The 20,707-nt window shown below is 44.8% G+C and overlaps 1 protein-coding gene across 3 annotated transcripts in view; it reads left to right on the top strand.

Moving 5' to 3' along the window:
* The first annotated feature begins 13,762 nt into the window (after positions 1–13,762).
* The window catches only part of GIT1 (GIT ArfGAP 1), a 249,322-nt gene continuing 242,377 nt past the window's right edge, over positions 13,763–20,707 (top strand). Inside the window, exon 1 of one of the 3 annotated variants that reach the window (XM_073616833.1) lies at positions 13,763–14,098. In XM_073616833.1, coding sequence (XP_073472934.1) covers positions 14,047–14,098 — 52 coding nt within the window. In that variant the 5' untranslated portion in view covers positions 13,763–14,046. The remainder of the gene's footprint in view (positions 14,099–20,707) is intronic. The other 2 variants (XM_073616835.1, XM_073616834.1) reach the window with 2 other exon arrangements.

Below are 20,707 nucleotides of genomic sequence, written 5' to 3'. Positions count from 1 at the left end.
AAACAATTCAATGAAATATAGATTTCAGGGCCTTTAGGTAGTGTATGGATTTTTTCTGGAGAATAAGGATATTGTTTAGAGTCACTTTAATTGAATTACCAAACAAAGGTTTGTTCATAATTACGCTGGAGTGGCAGACGTCATCATTTCCTGCTTACTTATCTATGAAACCTCCACATTGATAGCACATTTTTTTCTTAAACCAACCTGATAGATGAAGCTGTTTGCACTGCTATGTCAACAGATTTATGAAGCATTGGAAAGGGATGAATAGGGGGAAATAAGAGCACATGCTATGTCTTTGATCTGAAGCCAGAATCAATGTAACCTGCAGCTTGGTTTATGTTACACCTCAATGTAATTTAAAAATCCCTCCAAGTTCTGTTCTATCTGATTCTTTCTCTCTAGCGCCACCTGCTGCAGCTATAAATGTATTTTGCTCCCAGCCATCCAGAAAATATGACATCACCTTTTTAAAAGTCACACCTTCAATTTGCATCTGTCATTCTGCGCTCTCTCCCTGTTCTCAACCTCAGCCTTTTCTTTCTGTGTTTTTCACACATGCCTTTTGGAGAAGGTGCGTGGGTTTTCTCGTGTTTATCTTCAGGATTAAAATAGCGTCACCTCCTCACGATTTTGCAGTTTAAGTGTAAGGTTGATTCTTAGCTTCAGGCAGCAAATCAATCTCCAAATGAAAAATACATACGTGTGGTTAATGTATTTAGGCTTTGTATTCTATGTGTGCAAGAAAGAGAAAACGGCAGTTATGAAGAGCACTGATCTAGATATACTTACCCTGCAGGAACAAGATAATTGCCATTATTGACAGCAGTGGGATAGCCCTGTGAAATTACAGCATAAATCCTAGGGCAGGGGTCCTCAAACCTTCTAAACACAGAGCCAGTTCACTGGTCCTTAGATCAGCCTTTTTTAACCAGGGTGCCTTCATGTTTCTTCAGGAGTGCCTTGGCAAAATGCCTAAAAATTGCCCAAAAATTGTGTACAAGCCAGTGGGTGGATCAAGACTGCCTTTTTGTTACACAAACCACAGGTTTTCATTGTGCACCATTGCAACCTTCTATGACATCATCAGTTGATGTAGAGGACGTCAGGCGCCTGCATAGCGTCTTTGTTTGCTCCTCCCCTGCCCCTCTGCGTCAGCACTGGGGTCACATTAGCTAGAGTGAGGGATAGAAACTGAGGGAGAAGAGAAACATTGGAATACTAGTCGTTACCAATGTGCAAAGGTGTATTTACTTTGGAAGAATAAATCACCTCTAACGTAGAGTGTCATACGTGTCTGGATGCTGTTGTGTTATGTAAAAATTTGTTTAGTATTTAACTTTTTAGAATGGGGTGCCTTGAGAGTATACATAATTTTAAAGGGTGCTTTGGCTTAAAAAAGGTTGAAGAACACTGTCTTGAATTGTGGCCAGTGGGAGTAGAAAATGCCTATTTCCCCAAGCTGTTTGGTCAGTGGGGGTAAAAAATGCTTCAGAATTGGTAATCAGTAGAAGTAAAAATTGGCCTAGCGCCCATCCGGAGGCAGTATAATATACAACAGTCAATGTCAGGTAAAGGAATTGTGTTATATCATGGGTTGAATAGTGCCTCATTGGTGGTGTCATTGGAAGGAATAGTGGCACATTGTTGGTGTCAATGGAGAAATAATGTCCCAAGGGCTAGTTAAAGGAATTCTGCCCTATCATTGGTGTTAGTGGGGTGAATAGGTCCTCATTGGTGGTATCAGTAGGAGAAATAATGTCCCAAGGGCTGGTTAAAGGCAAGCAAAGGGTTGGAGTTTGGGGACCAATGCACTAGAGAGTGGTTGAATGTGGAGGCAAAATCTGACTGCCCCCAGTTATCCCTGCCAGCCAGAGCATTGCTAAACATGATCAGATCTATCAGCAACTGTTCGTAATTAGGCCTATGAAGCAGGGTTAGGAAGGCCATTGCAGATATCTTCAGCGGATGTCCGCAGAACTTTTTTTTTTGGGGGGGGGCATCATTTTAAGGTCACCCATGCTCCGCTCCTTTTCGACAATGTCATGGGGGGGGGGGGGGTTGTCATCATATAAAGCGCAGACATGCAAAGGTTTGAGAAACCTGATACAAAAGCTTAATAAAAGGATCAAGCTGCCATTGTCTGGCAATTTCGAATCTGTTTTTAACCCCTACCCTGCCCCACCCCTAAATCTGACCCTAAACACGCCCTCTGAAATTAAAGTATCTCATGAAATTACATTGTTAAATGTTTTATGCAGAATTAAGTTTCAAAAATAAATAATTACAACGACTTTAACAATATTAACATAAAGCATATCAGTGCCCATCAGTGCAGCTTATTAGTGCCCATCATTGCAGCCTCATCAGTGCCCATCAGTACGGTCCGATCAGTGCAGCCTATCAGTGCCCATCAGTGCAGCCTCATCAGCGCCCATCAGTGCAGCTTATCATTTCCGCCTCATCAGTGGCCATCAGTGCAGCCTATCAATACCCATCAGTACAGTCTATCATTGCCCACTAGTGCAGTCTACCATTGCCCATTAGTGCAGCGTATCATTGCCCATCAGTGCAGCGTATCAGTGCCCATCAATGCAGCCTATCATTGCCCATCAGTGCAGTGTATACTTGCCCAACAGTGCAGCCTATCAGTGCCCACCAGTGCAGCTTATTATTGCCCATCTTTGAAGCATATCATTGCCCATCAGTGCAGCATACCATTGCCCATCGGTGCAGCATATCATCGCCCATCAGTGCCCTCCGGGCCGCTCTAATGGCCGCACCGCTTCTGCCAGAAGCGATCAGCCAGGAAACTGTCAGCCCAATCCGCCCCTGCTCCACACTCGCCCTCCGCCCTCCACAGTTGAGTGAAAATTTTGAGGGCTGTGAGGATCTATTACAGTGAGGATCTATCTTCAATGTGAAAGTTTAGAGTAGGCAATAAAAACATGGCTCAACCGTGTGGTTTTTGCTGCCCCCCCCCCAACCGGGAGTCTTTGGTTATAAAGTAAATATAAAAAGACATAAGCTGCGCTACAGAAAACGAATACAAAAATTATATAAATGAAGGAATCCGTGATGGACCTATAAATAAATTAAATAACATTGATACCAATAAGAGTGACAAAGTGGCAAAGTGATTCGAAGGACATAATAAATGAATTAACCCAAAACTACAGGTAAAAAAAATGATAAAAAAATATAAATAAAAAATAAAGTCTGTGAATATAAATCCAGTGCTATTCAGTAGAGGTGAAATGAGGCTTCTTAGTCCCACAGATACCACCATGTGATATAATCTACCACCATTTAAGGTGCACGCTTACCAGAGGGCAAGCTTGTATAAGCTTGTAAAGCAACCTGATGTCCAGTCAGTAGTACCGTCACAGCACGACTTCACAATGTAAAAACCAAAGACAAACAGGGTGACTCCATCCAGTGGGCGTTCGAGGCGATCAGCAAAAGGGACCCAAAGGAATGAAAAAACGGCTCTTCATATTGTGAAGCAGTAAAACCCAATTTTATTAAAGATAAAAGTTGCACTTACGTAGAAATGCAGGTAAAAGCATAGGTAAAAACAGTAGCCGGCCGGCTTGCAAACACCCGTTCAGGACGAGGTACTCAGCGATGACGTCAGCGCGTCAACCACCCGACATACGTTTCGTCTCAGAAAGACATCGTCTGGGGAACGATTGGTTATAAGTAAGGTTTGGGAACGCAGCATTTTCAGTATGAAGCCAAGATCGAAAATACAGGGACATGACCTCAAACTAGTAGGAGGAAAGTTCAAAACCTTCATCATAACACAGTCTTCTAACAGACAAAAGTGTTCACATCACCTCCAAAGATGGATGCAGTCTCCTTCCAACTTGTCTTGTATGTTGGAGGTGCTCAGGTGTGACAGTGCAAGGCTCTGCCACTATGTGAATTTAGGTAATGTAGGTAGAAATTGCATAGGATTCGCATTAAGGCTTAATGCAAAGCTCCAGGGTGTTATGAGTAAAGAAAACTGCAGCTTTCTCTAGGTTTTGTAATCCCGGATCGGGGCCTAGAGTTTGAAGGTTCCAAAGTGTCTTCAGTGACACGGAATGCTTAATCCTGTGTTAGGGCTTTGCTTGACGCCTGCAGCCTGTGTGAGTGTAGGGTTGTTATAAGCCAGGTCTGATGAGAGTTCAGGGCAGTTATGGCCATTTGGAGATACAGTGCCTTGAAAAAGTATTCCTACCCCTTGAAACTTTCCACATTTTGTGATGTTACAACCATAAACGTAAATATTTTTTATTGGGATTTTATGTGATAGACCAACACAAATTGGCACATAATTGTGAAATAAAAGGAAAATAAATAATAAATGTTTTTCAAAATTGTTCACAAATAAATATCTGAAAAGTGTGGCATGCATTTGTATTTAGCCCTCTTTACTCTGATACCCCTTACTAAAATTTAGTGAAACTAATTGCCTTCAGAAGTCACCTAATTAGTAAATAGTTCACCTGTGTGTAATTTAATCCCAGTATAAATACAGCTGTTCTGTGAAGACCTCAGAGGTTTGTTAGAGAACCTTAGTAAACAACAGCATCATGAAGGGCAAGGAACACACCAGACAGGTCAGGGCTAAAGTTGTGGAGAAGTAGGGGTTAGGTTATAAATAAATATCCCAAGCTTTGAACATCTCATGGAGCACTGTTCAATCCATCATCTGAATATGGAAAGAGTATGGCACAACTGCAAACCTACCAAGACATGGCCTTACACCTAAACTGACAGGCCGGGCAAGGAGAGCATTAATCAGAGAAGCAGCCAAGAGGCCCATGGTAACTCTGGAAGAGCTGCAGAGATCCATAGCTCAGGTGGGAGAATCTATCTACAGGACAACTATTAGTAGTGCACTCCACAAATCTGGCCTTTATGGAAGAGTGGCAAGAAGAAAGCCATTGTTGAAAGAAATCCATGGGAAGTCCTGTTTGCAGTTTGCGAGAAGCCATGTGGGGGACACAGCAAACATGTGGAAGAAGGTACTCTGGTCAGATGAGACCAAAATTGGCCTTTGACCTTTTTGGCCTAAAAGCAAAACACTATGTGTGGCAGAAAATGAACACTGCACGTCACCCTGAACACACCTTCCCCACCCTGAAACATGGTGGTGGCAGCATCATGTTGTGGGGATTCTTTTCTTCAGCAGGGACAGGGAAGCTGGTCAGAGTTGATGGGAAGATGAATGGAGCCAAATACAGGGCAATCTTAGAAGAAAACCTGTTAGAGTCTGCAAAGGACTTGAGACTGGGACAGAGGTTCACCTTCCAGCAGGACAACGACCCCAAACAGATGAGACCCTATGTTAGGGGAACTTCTTGTCCACAGAATTGGGAAAGCCATGACTAGTGAGTGCTGGAGGCAGAGCCAGTGCAAGGATTTTGACTACACAGGCGAACGTGCAAACACAGTATCAGTCAATTGATTAGGACACAGGTAGCCCTAGCAGAGATCCACAGTGAGTGAGCCTGCATTCATACTACAGGTCGCATGTGAATCGCGCAGGAACCCCACCACATTCCTGTGCAATTCACATGTGATTCTGTGTGGTGCAGTTTGAGCCCATTTATTTTGAATGGGCTTAAATCGCACCGCATAGCTCCAAAAATGCACCTTTTTTGAGCCGCAAGGTTCACTTTTACAAAAAAGTCACATCAAAAATCTTGATCCAGATGTTTATGGTATATATCATGATATATATGGTTGAATAACAAGAATGCTGTAAATAAAGTGCGCTCTTTTAAAATGAAATAAACGTATGATTTTACCATGTCTTTACCAACACAAAGAAGTAAAAAATGAAAACATGTAATTGTTGCAGATAAAATGGGCCCTGCCTGTCAATACGGATTAAAAAGCATGGGTGAGGCTTCATAAAACAACTGGATGAAACGTTTATGGAAGCATTAATCACTGTAATTATGACCTTAAGATAATTTCCACACTTTATGTAATCATGATCAGAGTCAGGTACTAACAGATCTAACAAAGAGAGTCAACACATTTCATAAGGGTAGAAGGAGCTGTAGGAACAAGCCAGTATAAAAAATAACATAGTGTTCATTATCCAATGCACATGAAAGTGAGTTTTCTGATTTTTTTTAAATCTAAACTTCAGGTAAACAAGTAAATACCTACCTGAAGTACAAATATTATCAGCCAAAAGTTTTGTAATTCTATTGAGGCACTTGTATGATTCATACACCTCTACCAGATAGCACAGCCAGAATGGTGACAACACTTTATCTGTCACAGTTAGGAATACAGTGGTGTCACAAATTCTCCCCCACCCACCCCAAGCAGGCCAGCTTAATAATGAACGAGCAGCACACTTATAAGTCATCACACTGCTTGTGGTAGGGCAGGGGTAGAGGATCACGTGGGTGGTGGTCATGTCCTACATAATTCCCTTTTTGTTGGACGCCAAGCAAGGGTCACATGAGAGGCCTACCCCGGGGGGGGGGTTCTTCTGGGCTACGCTAGGCACCTTATACAGGGTCACTTTACTACACATGGGGTACCTTTGCTCTGTGTCATCTTCATCAATGCCCTGGTATAAGGTTGAGGCTGCCTTGGGGGAATAATCGACCTTAAGGCGGGCCTCTACTCTTAGAGGTGAACGTACGCCACGTACACTTGCACTGTAAATGCTCTCCAGTTAACTCTCGGATCCCTGTGACAATGTACACTTTCTCTGTAATCTGCAATTAGGAGGGACACACTGAACCAATTCCACATCCACCTGTCCAGCGTTTTCCATTACAGATCCCCAATAACAGAGTGGGCACTGCCTTGCACTCTGCGTGGGCTCCACACGTGCACTTAACTTAACTTGAACTTCAGTACCTCTGTACAGGATGGGAACCTCTGCATGGCAAATCCGCTCCCATTGGGAGACAGACCGCTGGTGGAAGGGGGACCAACAACATCTCCCTTGATGTTAGAGGCCATTCCACCTATAACAGGTACCCGCTACCGAAGGGCTGCTTGTTAAGCTTCTGTTACCCTAGGTCAGAGCTGCCATCAGGAGGTACAACCCATACACTTGTAAGGGGCCCGAGCATCTGGGTGGTGCCTGGCCAACTGGCAGGGATGTGAGAAGGCAGGGTCGGGTGCAGAAGAGCTCTGTGAATGCTTCTTTATGTGTGTGAGTTGGCAGCTACTGCTCTGTGTCATTGAGTTCACATCAGGCTCTTTGCTGCCCCCTCTGGCCATTTCCTGCATGTGCACCCCTCATGTGAGCTGCCTGTACTCAGTGTACTGTATCCTGGGACTGCAGCTCCTATCTGTGTCTCAGCCACATGTGAAAACAAGAGCTGGGACTAGGAGGACTACCTTACAAGTAAGGGCTGTTGTACAAGTGAGGGAGGGAGGGGGTGGCTGTGTGTGTTTACATGCCTGTGTGTGTACATGCCTGTGTGTGTGTCCGTCGGACCCGCTGGTTGGCTCCCCTGCTTGTGAATGGGCGCACGCACGTGCACCCACTAATCGATGTGTACGCGCCCGACGTACAATGATGGAGATTCGCGCTGTGGAGCCAACTTGCCGCAGTTCAACTGTGGCGGCCGGTCGGTAACTAGTTAATGTTGAATTCCAGGGAAGGATTCTTTTGCTTAGTTTTAGTCCAGCTTGGATTGATGTAATTATGTATGTTCCATATATCTGTGGGCCCTGCTGTTGTATAGTGAACACAGGGGGTGGCTCGCTTGGTATAGGTGCCATTCAGTGACCCTGTGACCCGTTTTCAGCCAACATCGGGCTTTAGAGAGCCAGTCCAGGCTCTGAAAAGATCTTTAGAGTATGCTCAGGATGCACCCAGAACCCTGGACTGGCAGCTGACCCAACCTCTCAGCACTCCAGTGAGCAGGGGGGGGGGGTTGGTGTCAGAACAGAGAGCCAGAGACTTATGGCCCGTACACGCGATACGAAAACTGGACAAAAAGTACCGCTTTTGACGCGTTCGTACGATAATCGGATCGTTAGCACAGAGCTTTCAAGAGCCGATCAAGACAGTTCATCCGATCGGACAAACACACATTTTTTTCTCGTACGATACCAGATCGTACGATTTTCATTTAATCAGTACAGTTGTCATCTGAAAATCCAATACAAATACACTACAACACATGACATCACTTCCGATTTTTTTATTCTGTTGAACAAGAATTTTTGTAACTTTAGTAAACTCTTCAGGTTCGATATACGACTAGCATGCAAAAAAAAAGAACGGACGATCTGTCGTCTGATATTTGGATTGTGTGTACGGGGCATTACAGTCCCTGGCTGTCTGCTCACAGAATGCTGAGAACTGAGCAAACAGTGGTCTTTGATCACTCAGCTCTCAATGCAGAGCCAGTGGGGGATCGATGCTGCATCCACCTACAGGTAGGTGAGTATAACTTTTTTTTCTAAATCCCGAACTTCTCTTTGAACTGTCTGCCCATAATGGAGGTAAAGGCAGACAGCTGTACTGAGGGTCTGCAGGTGCCTGACATTGTACCCTCAATCTGCTGATCGCAGGTGGAATGCAAAAATGTGCATTTACTATTTTTTTTTTTTCATTCATTTTTTTTTTTTTTTTAAAGCTAATTTATCCTTTAGGCTAAATTCCCACTGGCATTAAAAGCAGGCGTTTGAGGGGTGTTAAAAATGCCCCTTTAAACGCCTATGCAAATGACACAATAGACAGCACACAGCGCTGTTCACATTATCAAAGCACAAAGCATTAGCGCCGCGTAACTTTGCTTCAAAATTGAAGCCTCATGTCGAGTTAGGAGGTGTTTAATAGATGTGCAATTTGTTTTGTTCCAATTTAGTTTTTCAATGTCATACTTACCTCCTCTGTGCAGTTGGTTTTGCACAGAGTGGCCCTGATCCTCCTCTTCTGGGATCCCTCAGCGGCACTCCTGGCTCGTCATCTCCTCGAGTGCCCTGTTGAAGAGCCGCTCTCCCTCGGGGCACTTGTGTGGGCGCACTTCCGTGTTCTGCTGCTGCGTCCATTGACACAGACAGTAGGACTCGGCCCCTCCCCCCACGTCATTGGATTTGATTGACTTTTTTACAGTACAGTGCCTGATAGGTGTCTATATGTCTTCTTAGATTTTGTAGATGGCGTTAACTGATCTATACATAGTGAACACACCCACACCCTTTTTGGCTCTCCTGCCCGCATGAGCTCCTGGTACAGACATTGTTATTCTAATAAAGCAATAGGAGTGTGGTGAGTACAGTTCATTTATACTTTGCTTATGAACTGGTGCTCTTTCGCTTGTGCAGTGTTATACCCTGTTAAAATTTCCTTTTTGTATTGTGATGTATTAATTTTTGTTTTTTCCTTATACACCTAAGGTTGTGCACAGTTTGCTGCTTTTAACATTTATTAATTGAATGCCTCCGTCCTTTTACTGATGAAGCCGTCCCGGCGAAACATGTTGAAACTTTAGGACGTAGGAACAACATATAACTTCAGTTCTCTCATTTGGTCAGGGTTAGGTTAGGTGTGCATACCCAGGACCATGATTGTAACTGTAGCCATATTTTTATCATTTTTTGTGTTTCTTGAATAAAAAATTTATATTTTTATATTATTCAATTGTTCTGTCTTGTATATGAAGAACCTCTAAAGTCCCACTCTCAATAAATTTCTCGCTCACTATTTTCAGGGATGTTGGTACGTTTGCATGTTATGCTTTTTCTTTGGTGCTGACCTCTCTCCACATCTTCTTTGAATGACAGCAGCGGAAGCCAATGGCTGCGCTGCTATTAATCTATCCAATCAGGACCTGAGAAACCGGCTGGAGCTGGTGTGCTTGCCCCCGTCGATGTAACGGTCGGGTTCAGGTAAGTAAAAGGGGGGCACTGGGGGGCTGCTGCATCAAAGGAGGTTTTTCACCTTAAAGCGGAGTTCCACCCTGAAATTTTTTTTTTTATAATCGCACTCCTCTAAACCTATAAAAAAAACATTTGGAGGGAATTTTTTATTTTTTTTTACTTACCAGTTTCCTATGTAGTCCTCTTAATCTGCCACTTCCTGGTCCGCTGAGCTCTTCGTCACTTCCTCCCTCACCTGTGCTCCTGGCATTGTTGCCAACCACCAATATTTTTACGGGCAGCCCGTAAAAACAGGGCACTTTCCCCTGCCCGTAAATGTCCGTAGCACGGGAAAAGTGCCAGTAAAATGGCTGTGACCAGCTCAGCTTGGAACTGCGCATGCGCAATTCCCGGAGATGCCTGAGAGCCAGGTGCCGAGACGATCCGATCTGCACCTCTGATAATTGCTCCACCCACCACTCAGCCAATCAGCATTACTCTAACCCGCCCTCCTCCTGCAGCTCGCCACATTTGACTAGAAGATGCGGGCAGACGAAAGTGTGGTGTGTTCGGCACAGGCGAGTCTGATAGAGGTGGTCGGAGCGGGTGCCTGAGCAAGTGTGATGTCCTCATTATGGTGCATTTCCTCCCACCACCGCTATCCAGCCGCTAAAAAATCCCCCAGGACTCAGAAGCCAAGCGGAGTGTGGCCTCATGTGTGCGGAATGGACAGGAGGACCAGACGTGACTCGGGAGCTCAGCAAGGCAAGCCAAGACAGACGAGCGAGTCAGACAGTCAGTGACTCAGTGGCAGACTGGCAGTGCTTTTCTGGACTGGACTCTGGAGGGAGCAGTGGCTGCCTGTCCTGGCTGGCATGGGAGACTGGACTGTATATACTCAGGAATAATACAAGGTATGGTATTAAGACTTCTGGAGATGGCAGAAAGTTATTGTGGAATTGGCTTTCACATTTAGATATCTTTCATTCTTCGAGCCATTATACCTTTGTGCAAATAGTAAGTGCTGAAATGTACATAATTGGCAATAGACCCATGTTGTGGAGATTTGTTCCTGGAAATCTTGTCCCATAACCCTGATGAATACCACACTAAAAGGAATGATATATTCTCCACTACTCACTCTGCTCTAGATAATGACCAGTCTGTTCTGTACCCCACATGACTTGGCTACTGTACAGTGTTCCATGCATTCAATAGTCAGAATGGCTCCACTCTGCACTGTGCTGTATGGTCTGTTCTCTGACACCTCCACTACAATTATACAATGCACTTTGGATATGCCACACCACTCCTTTATACTGTACTTTTTATGCAGAACAGCACCACTGCACTCAATTTCTGGTGCTGTATATTTTATACTGCACAGCCACTCCACTCAGTATACATATTTTGCACTTCACTTTGCTCTATTCTGCATATTGTGCATTATATACTCCTCATCCTGTACATTGTGCTGTACCTCATTTACTGCTAACCACTACACTTTGTACACTGAACTTTACTGTATATATTTTAAATCTCCCATGTGGATGTGCACCATTGTGGTAGGATGTTGCCTTTTTTATAGGCTAGGACTGTGGGTGGCCTACTATGTATTTATCCTATGGATTTATGTGTATCAATGACTTTCCATCAAGCATTATGGTATATTTATATATTTTTGATTACACACCATTTGTCTTATTGCTGTTTAGTGTGTATTCACGTTTTGTGCATAGGTTTGCGCCAATGTGTGCGCTCACACGCATGTGCGCGCATATACCTCTGTGGGTGGGTGTGGGTGTACATGCGTGCGCGCACTTGTATCTATGTGCGTATACATATAATGGTAATTTTTCCAACAATGTTTTTTTATACTTATATATTTTTATAGCTATATTTATTATTATACTTTAACTCTGTTGCATGCTATACTGTATACTCCAAATTTCTCCACTCTGTGCCATCCATCTAGACTAGTGGAGAGAAACTGTCACTGGAGGAGGGGACGTGTGTGCCGCTCGTGTTGGTCTGATGAGGTCACAGTGAGTCGCACTCAGGTGTCATCATCATCTGTGCAGCTGCACATGTTGTCAGAGTCAATTTTCTTGCCTTCCTGTCTGTCTCTGAGCCGGGGGGTTGGGGGGGTTTTGGCACCTGCCTGAAAACTGTCACTGACACTGAGGGGTCCAACGTCCAGGCAGGCAGGCAGTCAATTTCATATTGTGCCCAGGGGGCCCTAGGCACCATATCATGCCCTTCCTGAGCCAGGAAAGGGTTGGGGGGGGGGGGGGGTCAGCAGTCTGTTTTGTGGGCACTGCAGACTGGCTGAGGGGCTCTCTTGGCCCTTACTGTGGGGGCAAATGCAAAGCGGTCTCTCTCTGTGGGCATATGGGACAAAAACTGATGGGTTATAATAACCTGCCCCTACTATATAAAAAAAAAGAGATTTTTTTTTTACCTTAATATCTACCTTAAATCACATTGCTAATTATATATTGTTTGTAGCTTAAATACTGAAATTTGCATTTAAAATTGTAATTTTGTAGCTTTTGGAGATGCCAGTAAAAACGTGGATGTGCCAGTAAAATTTGGGTGTCGTGCCAGTAAATTTCAGTCTGGTAGGTTGGCAACACTGGTTCCTGGGAAATTATGTGTCATCATTTCCCTTGAGTCTGTGAGCAGTACTGTGATCAAAAATTGTGTTATTTCCTGACAGGAGAGGTGATTTAGGGCGGATCACAGCGCCAAGATATGTTTATTTATGTTGCCATAACACGCCGCCCGTCGTTATGGCAACTTTAGAAAAAATCGGCGCTATGGCCGTTGGTGAATCGCGCATGTGCATGGTTACCCAGCATGCACCTCTCCAAACCTTATCCAGGAGATATCGCTTGGACTTCACATGCCCACAATCATTATGGCAACGGCCACAACAGGAGGGAGAAAACTATAAGTAATAAATGTATATTTTAGAAAGCTCCATAATTTGGCAGGTATAATCATTTTTTAATTCAAAAATGAATAATGCTTGGATCAATTAAAAAAAAAAAAATATATATATTTGGCCAGAACTCCGCTTTAATGTATAGAATGCATTCTGGTGAAAAACCTTGAGGATTTACAACTTACAACTTTTATATACAACTATAGTTGTATATAAAATGCACTTTTTATCTATCAAAAAGTGTTTCCCAGTGCTAAACCTTTCATCCAATTTCTAAATTGTTGCATTTGTAGATTTTAAAAGCCAATATAAAGGAATAGTAGTGGTAAAAAAAAAAGCCCTTGTGGATTTATTGAACTTTTTTTTTTGGTAATTCTCCTTTAAGGGGGTATGACAGGGGGCGTGTCCTATGCCTACATACGTTTGCTAGTAGGTGTCCCTCATTCCCATCTCAAAATGTTGGGAGGTATGGCTACGGGGGAAGGAAGGGGGGAGCCAACTTCTGGCTCAGATCGCCGTGGCGCATCGAACTAGACGTGGGAGCGGGTACCTGTCAAAAATGAGCTACCTGCTCCCTCCCAAAAAAGTTCCAAATGTGGGAGTGGAGGGGAGGATGCAAACAAGAGGAACTTTCCATTTTGGGTGAAGTTCCGCTTTAAAAAAACAACATCCGGGGTGCGTTTTGTAACGCGTACAAATGCACATTGACGCTATAGGTGCGTTGGTTCGTATTAGTGTCAGGGTTAGAATTTTTTTATAAGTGTGAACTTCTGGTCATAAGATGTGAGGATTGTGTGTGTGCCCTTCCTTTAGGGCAGCACTGTGCCATGGATGAGAAGTGGATGGCAGATATGGAAGTGACAGGAGCTGTCCATGCAGAGTGCGGTGTGTCAGAGCTCCTCTCCTCCTCCTCTCCTCCTCCTCCTCTCCTCCTCCTGCGTCTCCCATTTCCTTTTCCCATACCCCCGGGGGGGTGAAGCTGGAATATGGCCCCTCCTGTTGGATGGGTTGGGCTTCGATCAGTTTCCTGCAGCCGATGCACTCTGCTTTGGGTGAGCTGCAGAGATCCTGAGTACAGAGCCGGGGATCGGACCATCACAGGCGGAATACCGGAGAGGGAAGGAGGCTGCGAGGACGGAGCTCCTCTCCCCTGATCCCCGGACACCCGGCACGCTCGGCCGGCTTTCTCTGGACTGGTAGCGGCTGATCGCAGCGCCCTGGCTCAGAAGGTGATCCCCTCCTCTCCCCTGAGGATGTCTCGGAAGGTGCAGAGGGGCGAGGTGTGTGCGGACTGCAGTGCCCCAGGTAAGTCCTCCCCCGGCCGGCTATTCTCATCACACAGCCCGGGCTCCTCCACCATCTCACCTGGGCCTCTGCGGGCATGGCATAGGCCTGGAGAGCCAGGAAGGGGGGGGCGCCCTGACATGGTATGGTCCAGGCATGGACTGACCCTGTGTGCCTGCACAGCCCTGGCCTTGTCCCTGGGATGGAATTAAAGGGACCTGTCATGGGGGAGCTTGATGTCATCCTGTGACCCAGATCTGGAGTCCTGACATCACTGGCTGCATGCTTGTACTGGGCTAGTGCTATAGAGAGGTAATGCCAGGTGATTGGTGTGACAAGCAATCTGTGTACAGGGGCCCTATGGGATTGAGGGCCCATTTATACTTCATGTGGGGTACTCAGTGATAAGCAGTTGTGTTGGGGACCTAAGGGGCCCTTTGGTGTCCTCCACAGCATCTTTAGAAGGAGTTACTTAAAGTGTTCATATTTACAGAATTAACACTGTACACCCCCCTCCAATTCCTGCTGTACTTACCTCTGGGGTTGCCAAGCTGTCAGCACCCCCCCCCCCTTTCCAATGTTTCAGGGATTTCAAATCTCTGCTCTTCTTCCTTTTCCTCTGTCAGCGCTTCCTGGACAGACCAGATGGATTCTGATTGGTCAGCACTGACACATTGACAGGGAGAAGAGCAGGGATTTCAAATCCCATGGCCAGTGAAGCTACTGGGGTGCTGACAGCTCGGCAACCCAGGTAAGTACAGTGGAGAGCAATGTGGGGGGTGTGCACTGTGTTCACCTTTTAATTTTTTTCAGTAAGGGCCCTTTCACACTGCTCTGTAGCAGAATCACATTCAAAAGGCATATGACTTTTTACAGTAATTTTGCTGTGTTTTATATGCGTTTCCGGTAAGTTTTTAGTTGCCCGCACCTGTGAAAAATGGTCATGTGATTCAAAAACGCAAATCGTTGTGCGTTTTTACCTCAAATTTCATTTCAATAGGAAGCTGTGTTTTTTGGTACGTTTTTCAACACCGCACCAAAGATGCAGCATGCAGGACTTTTCAAAACGCACAGCACCCACAGCACAGTGGTGTGAAAAGTCCTATAGGATCTAGACTACACTTATACTGAGGGCCGGCTTGAAATCGTGTGAGTTTAACTGACCTCGCACAATTTCAGCATTTCAGTCTGACTTCGGGTTCATGCACAGATGTCAAATTAAGTCGCCCCCGGAGTCACCAAAGGTAGTGCAGGAACTACTTTTGGGAATTGGGGCGGCGCCGCAAAGTCAGCTTTGCAGCGTTTCGGACGGTGCCGGTGTTCTGCCAAGAAAGTTCCCCTCGGCGGATAATGACCCCCCCTGTAGTGCGCAGGCGCAGCGCTTGCGCAGTAGTAACAACAAGGGAGCCGCCGAAAAGAGCCAAAGCTGAACACCTGAGTCAGCTGTACACGGCGCCTGCGTGCCGAGACTATAGTAAAAAAAAAAAAACACTTTGTAACAGGCCGCTCGCCACGCTTTGGGCACGCTGCGCTCGGCATTTTAATATTCTAGCTCTGTGTCCACTTGGATGGTGGGGCTTTAACATGGACTTAGGTCAGAATGTAGTGCGCAGGCGCCGTATACAGCTGACGATCAGCTGTTCTTCGGCAATTTTCAGCGGCTCCGTAGTCCTTCGTACTCCGCAAGTGCAGCGCATGCGCAGTACAGGGGGGTCCTTATCCACAGGGGGAACTTTCTCGGCAAGACCCTGGCAATAGGCGGCGATTTGACATGTGTTTTGATATGTCAAAATGGCTCAATGCGAACGTGGGCTCAAAGGGAAACATTTTTCTTGTGTTTTTGTTGCAGGGTAAAAACGCAGGAAAAACGTATCAGTGTGAAAGGGGCCAAAAGGTGAGATAACACCTTAAGGGCTGGTTCACACTACAAAAATGCACTCCAGGTCCATTTTGGAAGCGCTTCTGCATGCCTGTTTTTAACAAGTTTTTGGTGCAATTCCCAGATGTATTCCAGATGTTTATTTTTCTTTTTTTCTGAGTTTCTTCTTTTATGCCAGTTTTTTACAGTACTAGGGTCTGGTGCATTTTAGATGCATTCTAGTGCGTTTTTGGTGCGTTTTACCACGGTCTGATGCAGGAAAAGTGCAGCATGTTCCACTTTTTTTTTTTTCTGGAACTGGAAAGTCCTGGAACTGCAAGCACTGGTGTGAACTATGTAATTGGAAACTATATAACTTACTTTCCATGCATTTTTGTTGCAGAAAAAAACCACTGGTGTGAACTGGTCCTAGAGCTATTAAAATCCCCTTGTAGTAGTGGGGCTTTCTCTGCACTCAAAGGGTTACATGCTAATTTTTGCCTTGGGGGTACCATTAAAAAGCACAATTACTTTACCCTATCCCTCACTCCCTGGCTGCTGGCATTCTCCTCTTCTCTCCAATGCCCTTGGCATCTTTACATGGAATTAGAAATGAGCCTCAGGCATCCTTCAAACTCATCTCTATCCAAACTGCCACTTCATACTATTTTCTGAGCCAATCAGCTGCAGGCTGATTCCCTGCCCTGCAACACTTGTAAACAAAGGGGCGGGATGCTGGTGACATCAGTGCCCTTATATGGACACGTGCCCAAATTTAATCAATGATGTGGAGATGAGTTCGGAGGATGCCCAAGTTCATCTCTACTTACAATGCAGGATTTCTGGTCTTGCATTGTATGTAATGATGTATGGAGGGCTGAAGAATTCGTTTTGAGGGTCCAGTCACATGTAGAGGGGGAACGAAGGAAATGGCAATTAAAAGTACTTTTTAATAGTACTCTAGGCAAAAACAAGAATTTACTTACTGTTTTTTTTCCCCGGGTTCATCTTTAATGGCAGCCTATATATTTCTCTCTTGAAAGGTCTCTTTATGTTACACATGACTGATAACTCCATTATAGGTGTATAAAATAGAGCAATGTGCTGCCGTAACATTATTTCAGGGAAGTTGTAAAATTTGGATTGTGGTTGTAGAGTTGGGACTGTGCTGTCAACACAAACTGTCATTGTGGCTCACATTTATTTAGACAGACAGTGATCTGTCCATTTATCTATTTCCCTGTACATGTTAGATATGCCAGCGGAATGCCCTTGAAGTGTTCTCTTTTGGCTTTAAAGAGAACCTGTCATGAACTTGGTACCTGGCACTATACATGGGGTTAATTTACTAAAACTGGAGAGTGCAAGCTCTGCATAGAAACCAATCAGCTTCCAGTTTTTTTTTGGTCAAAGCATAATTTAAAGCGGAGTTCCACCCAAAAGTGGAACTTCCGCTTTAAGTACTCCTCGCCCCTTGACATGCCACAATTGACATGTCATTTTTTTGGGGGGCGGGGGGCCTGGTACCTGGTTTGGAGTGAGACTTCCTGTTCCACTTCCTCCTTCCGACTTCTGGCCGCCTAGGCGGCCCCTCCCTCCCTCCCAGCAAAGTTCTGGGACATGTCACAGGTCCCAGAACATTGCCTGGCCATTGACAGAGCGCAGCGTAGCTCGCGCATGCAGAGTGCGCGCCCGACTGTGAAGCCGCAAACTGTCACAGCCGGGCGCCCACACTCACAAAGTCAGCGCCGGGAAGAGGAGGGGAAGTAAACGGAATTGCCCCAATACTAGCATTCTAATGATATTGTAAAGGACAATGAAATTATGCTGATCTTGTTCGTGGTAAACATAAAACATAAATTATAAAGGAAATCATAAAAAGAAATAAAACGCAATCCTTGACATTAATCAGTAAATACAGTAAACATAAATCTATTTATGAAAGGTTCAAGGAAATGTGTCCCAACATTGCATCAGAGGATAACCCTCTCTGAGAGTCCTGTGCATACGGTTTAAATGGATTGGTATTAAAGCACAGTTTCCAGTCTCATACATGCAGATGAGTGTGGTGAAAAAACATAGTTTCTCATTCATATGAAACTTGGTGCTTATCCTCAATGATGATAGAAAACCTTCACTGTTACACCGCGTGGCAAAACCCTTATGGTTATATGCTTACCAGAGGTAAAATTCAGAATAGCCCATAATCACTTAGACTGCTCTGCCCATCACGGTTCTTAATGTTCCAGGGTCACGGTATATGGGTGTCATTGGAAAAGCATGTGAGAATAAAGAGGGAGGAAACTCTTCATAGTGTTAACCTGTTTATTTAGATACCAATTCCCCCCTTGATACAAGTTAGGCTTACAATGTATGAAGTTGAAAACAGCTTGTCATGATAGAGCGTCAGCTCACCCCTCTGAATGTCAAGGATTGCGTTTTTATTTCTTTTTATGATTTTCTTTATAATTTTATGTTTACCATGAACAAGATCAGCATAATTTCATTGTCCTTTACACGATCATTAGAATGCTAGTATTGGGGCGATTGTGATTACAAGTAAATTATGCATTATCTTCATCATCTTTTCACTAGTCGTAGTAGCATATAGTATTAAGCGCTGTTAATATTTGCTTTATAAGCAAATATACCCTTGTTTCTAACATTGTTGTATTTACCATTATAACAGTAGCAAGTAGATTAGTGACCTTTTTTCCATTTTGAGCGCTAGGGTCAGAGTCGTTACAGGCTCTGACATCTTTTTTACACTCAAAAACCAGTGGAACTCCGCTTTTAACAAGCTGAAGTTGGTAGCTGATTGGCTACCATACACAGCTGCACCAGATTGTGTGCTCTCCAGTTTAGACAGGGTTCACACTGGTGCGACGCGTCATCCTACTTTGCCCTGCGACATCTGTCCTACTTCTGTCTTTCTTCCATCCGACTTGAATGAACAGGATATGATTTTGCCAGGACTTTTGAGATAGTCCGACATGTACTTTGACCAATCAAAACAATCCCAGTGTGACATAAATTCTATGGGGTAGCGGATGTTAGTGGTGACATGTCCGCTGCTCTCCGATCCGATCCTGTCCATGAAATCCAGATGGATGATGACCCTATTTTCCATCCATCTGGTGGATTGCATGGGATCGGATGGAAACGGACAGGCGATCCGTTTTCATCCGATCTCCCCATAGAGGATAGCGGGGCTCTGACAGGTCCGTCCCAGCACAGTGAGCGGAGACAGACCTGTCATCCGCCTGCTCAGCGGGGATTAGCGTCACGATCCCCTGCTGAGCAAAGCGTAGTCTGCCGGGGCGGACCGCCCGTATGAAAGGACCCTTAGTAAATCACTGTGTTTTAGGTGACCCCTGTAAGCAGTTGGCTTCTTTGATAGCTGAGCAGACACAGATTTCTTTTTTATGAAGGTAGAGGAAGGCAATGAAAGTCTGAACTTTTCACAAATATGAAAGCTGCTTTTTTTTTTTTTTTTTTTTTTTTTTTCCTTTTGACTTTCCTTTTGAAAGTTGAAAAACTCCAGGACTATCATCCCGATCACTACTTTGTGGGTCTCTTACTTGGAACATGTGCCTGTGTATTAGGTGTCCAAACAGCTAATATGCATATGTTTGCAAGAGTAAGGCAGGCCATAGATGGTGTGAATCCCCTTTCTTTAACCACAGGTTGTAGGAAAGAAATTTGCACGATTCCCCCATCAACACAGACAGTGCTGGCAGGAGAATCGATTGATTAGCTTGGTATATTTAGCCTGGCCATACCAGGTTTGAATCTCAGCCGGTTTCCTGCTGAACTGGCCGAGATTCCAACCGTTTATGGCCGGATTAAAGTGATACTAAAGTCTCTTTTGTTATTTTTTTTTTTTAAAAGAAAAAAAAAAAACGTGTTATACTTACCTGCTCTGTGCAGTGGTTTGCAAGAGCAGCCCAGATCTTCTCGGGTCCCTCTTCGGTGCTCCTGGCCCCTCCCTTCTGTTGCTATGGGAGCACCCGAGCCGAGCTGCAGCTCCCTGTGTCCATTCAGACATGGAACCGTGGCCCGGCCCAGCTCATTGGCTCACTGACTTTGACAGCAGCGGGAGCCAATGATGCTTTGCTGTCTCAGAGAGTGAGGAGGAGAGTCCCGGACAGCTGAGTCTCTCGTGCAACATCGCTAGATCGAGATGGGGCTCAGGTAAGTGTTAGGGGGGTGCTGCACACAGAAGGTTTTTTTATCTTAAAAAACCTTTTGCCTTTACAGCCACTTTGAGTATGACAGCTCTGGAACCTGCACCAGTTCTCATATTTTGTTCTGACAGGTTCTCTTTAGAATAGGATACAGGGGAGCCTGGGTACTAATCAGGTGTCACCATTATGACCGTTTCCCTTTTAGAAGCTGGACATACACAGAATGTCGGCCAATTCCAACAGTGGTTGGCCTTGTTAGCACCACCCAGCTCAACAAAAGTCAATATTATGGTCAACGTTTGTCAAAGGAGCTGGGGCAGAAAATTCTCTGCTGAACAGTGACTACATCCATTCAGAGGCAGGCACCATTTGGGTATTCTGGCAGCTGTGGATGTGGGCTGTCGGAATACAATTGCCAGCACTGCAAATGTATCCATCCGCACTGTTTAGCGTGGATGTATGGCCAGCTTAAGGGTAGGAAACATGCTTCTATTGTTTGAAAAGAAAATCTGTAATAAAGAGGTATGCATGTTGCCATTGCTGACTTTCCCTTACCATTTTAAAATGCTGGTTCTCTGGCTGTCA

Source organism: Aquarana catesbeiana, linkage group LG02 (genome assembly GCF_042186555.1).
Source record: "Aquarana catesbeiana isolate 2022-GZ linkage group LG02, ASM4218655v1, whole genome shotgun sequence".
NCBI lineage: Eukaryota > Metazoa > Chordata > Amphibia > Anura > Ranidae > Aquarana > Aquarana catesbeiana.
This window is presented reverse-complemented; position numbering and strand designations above follow the sequence as displayed.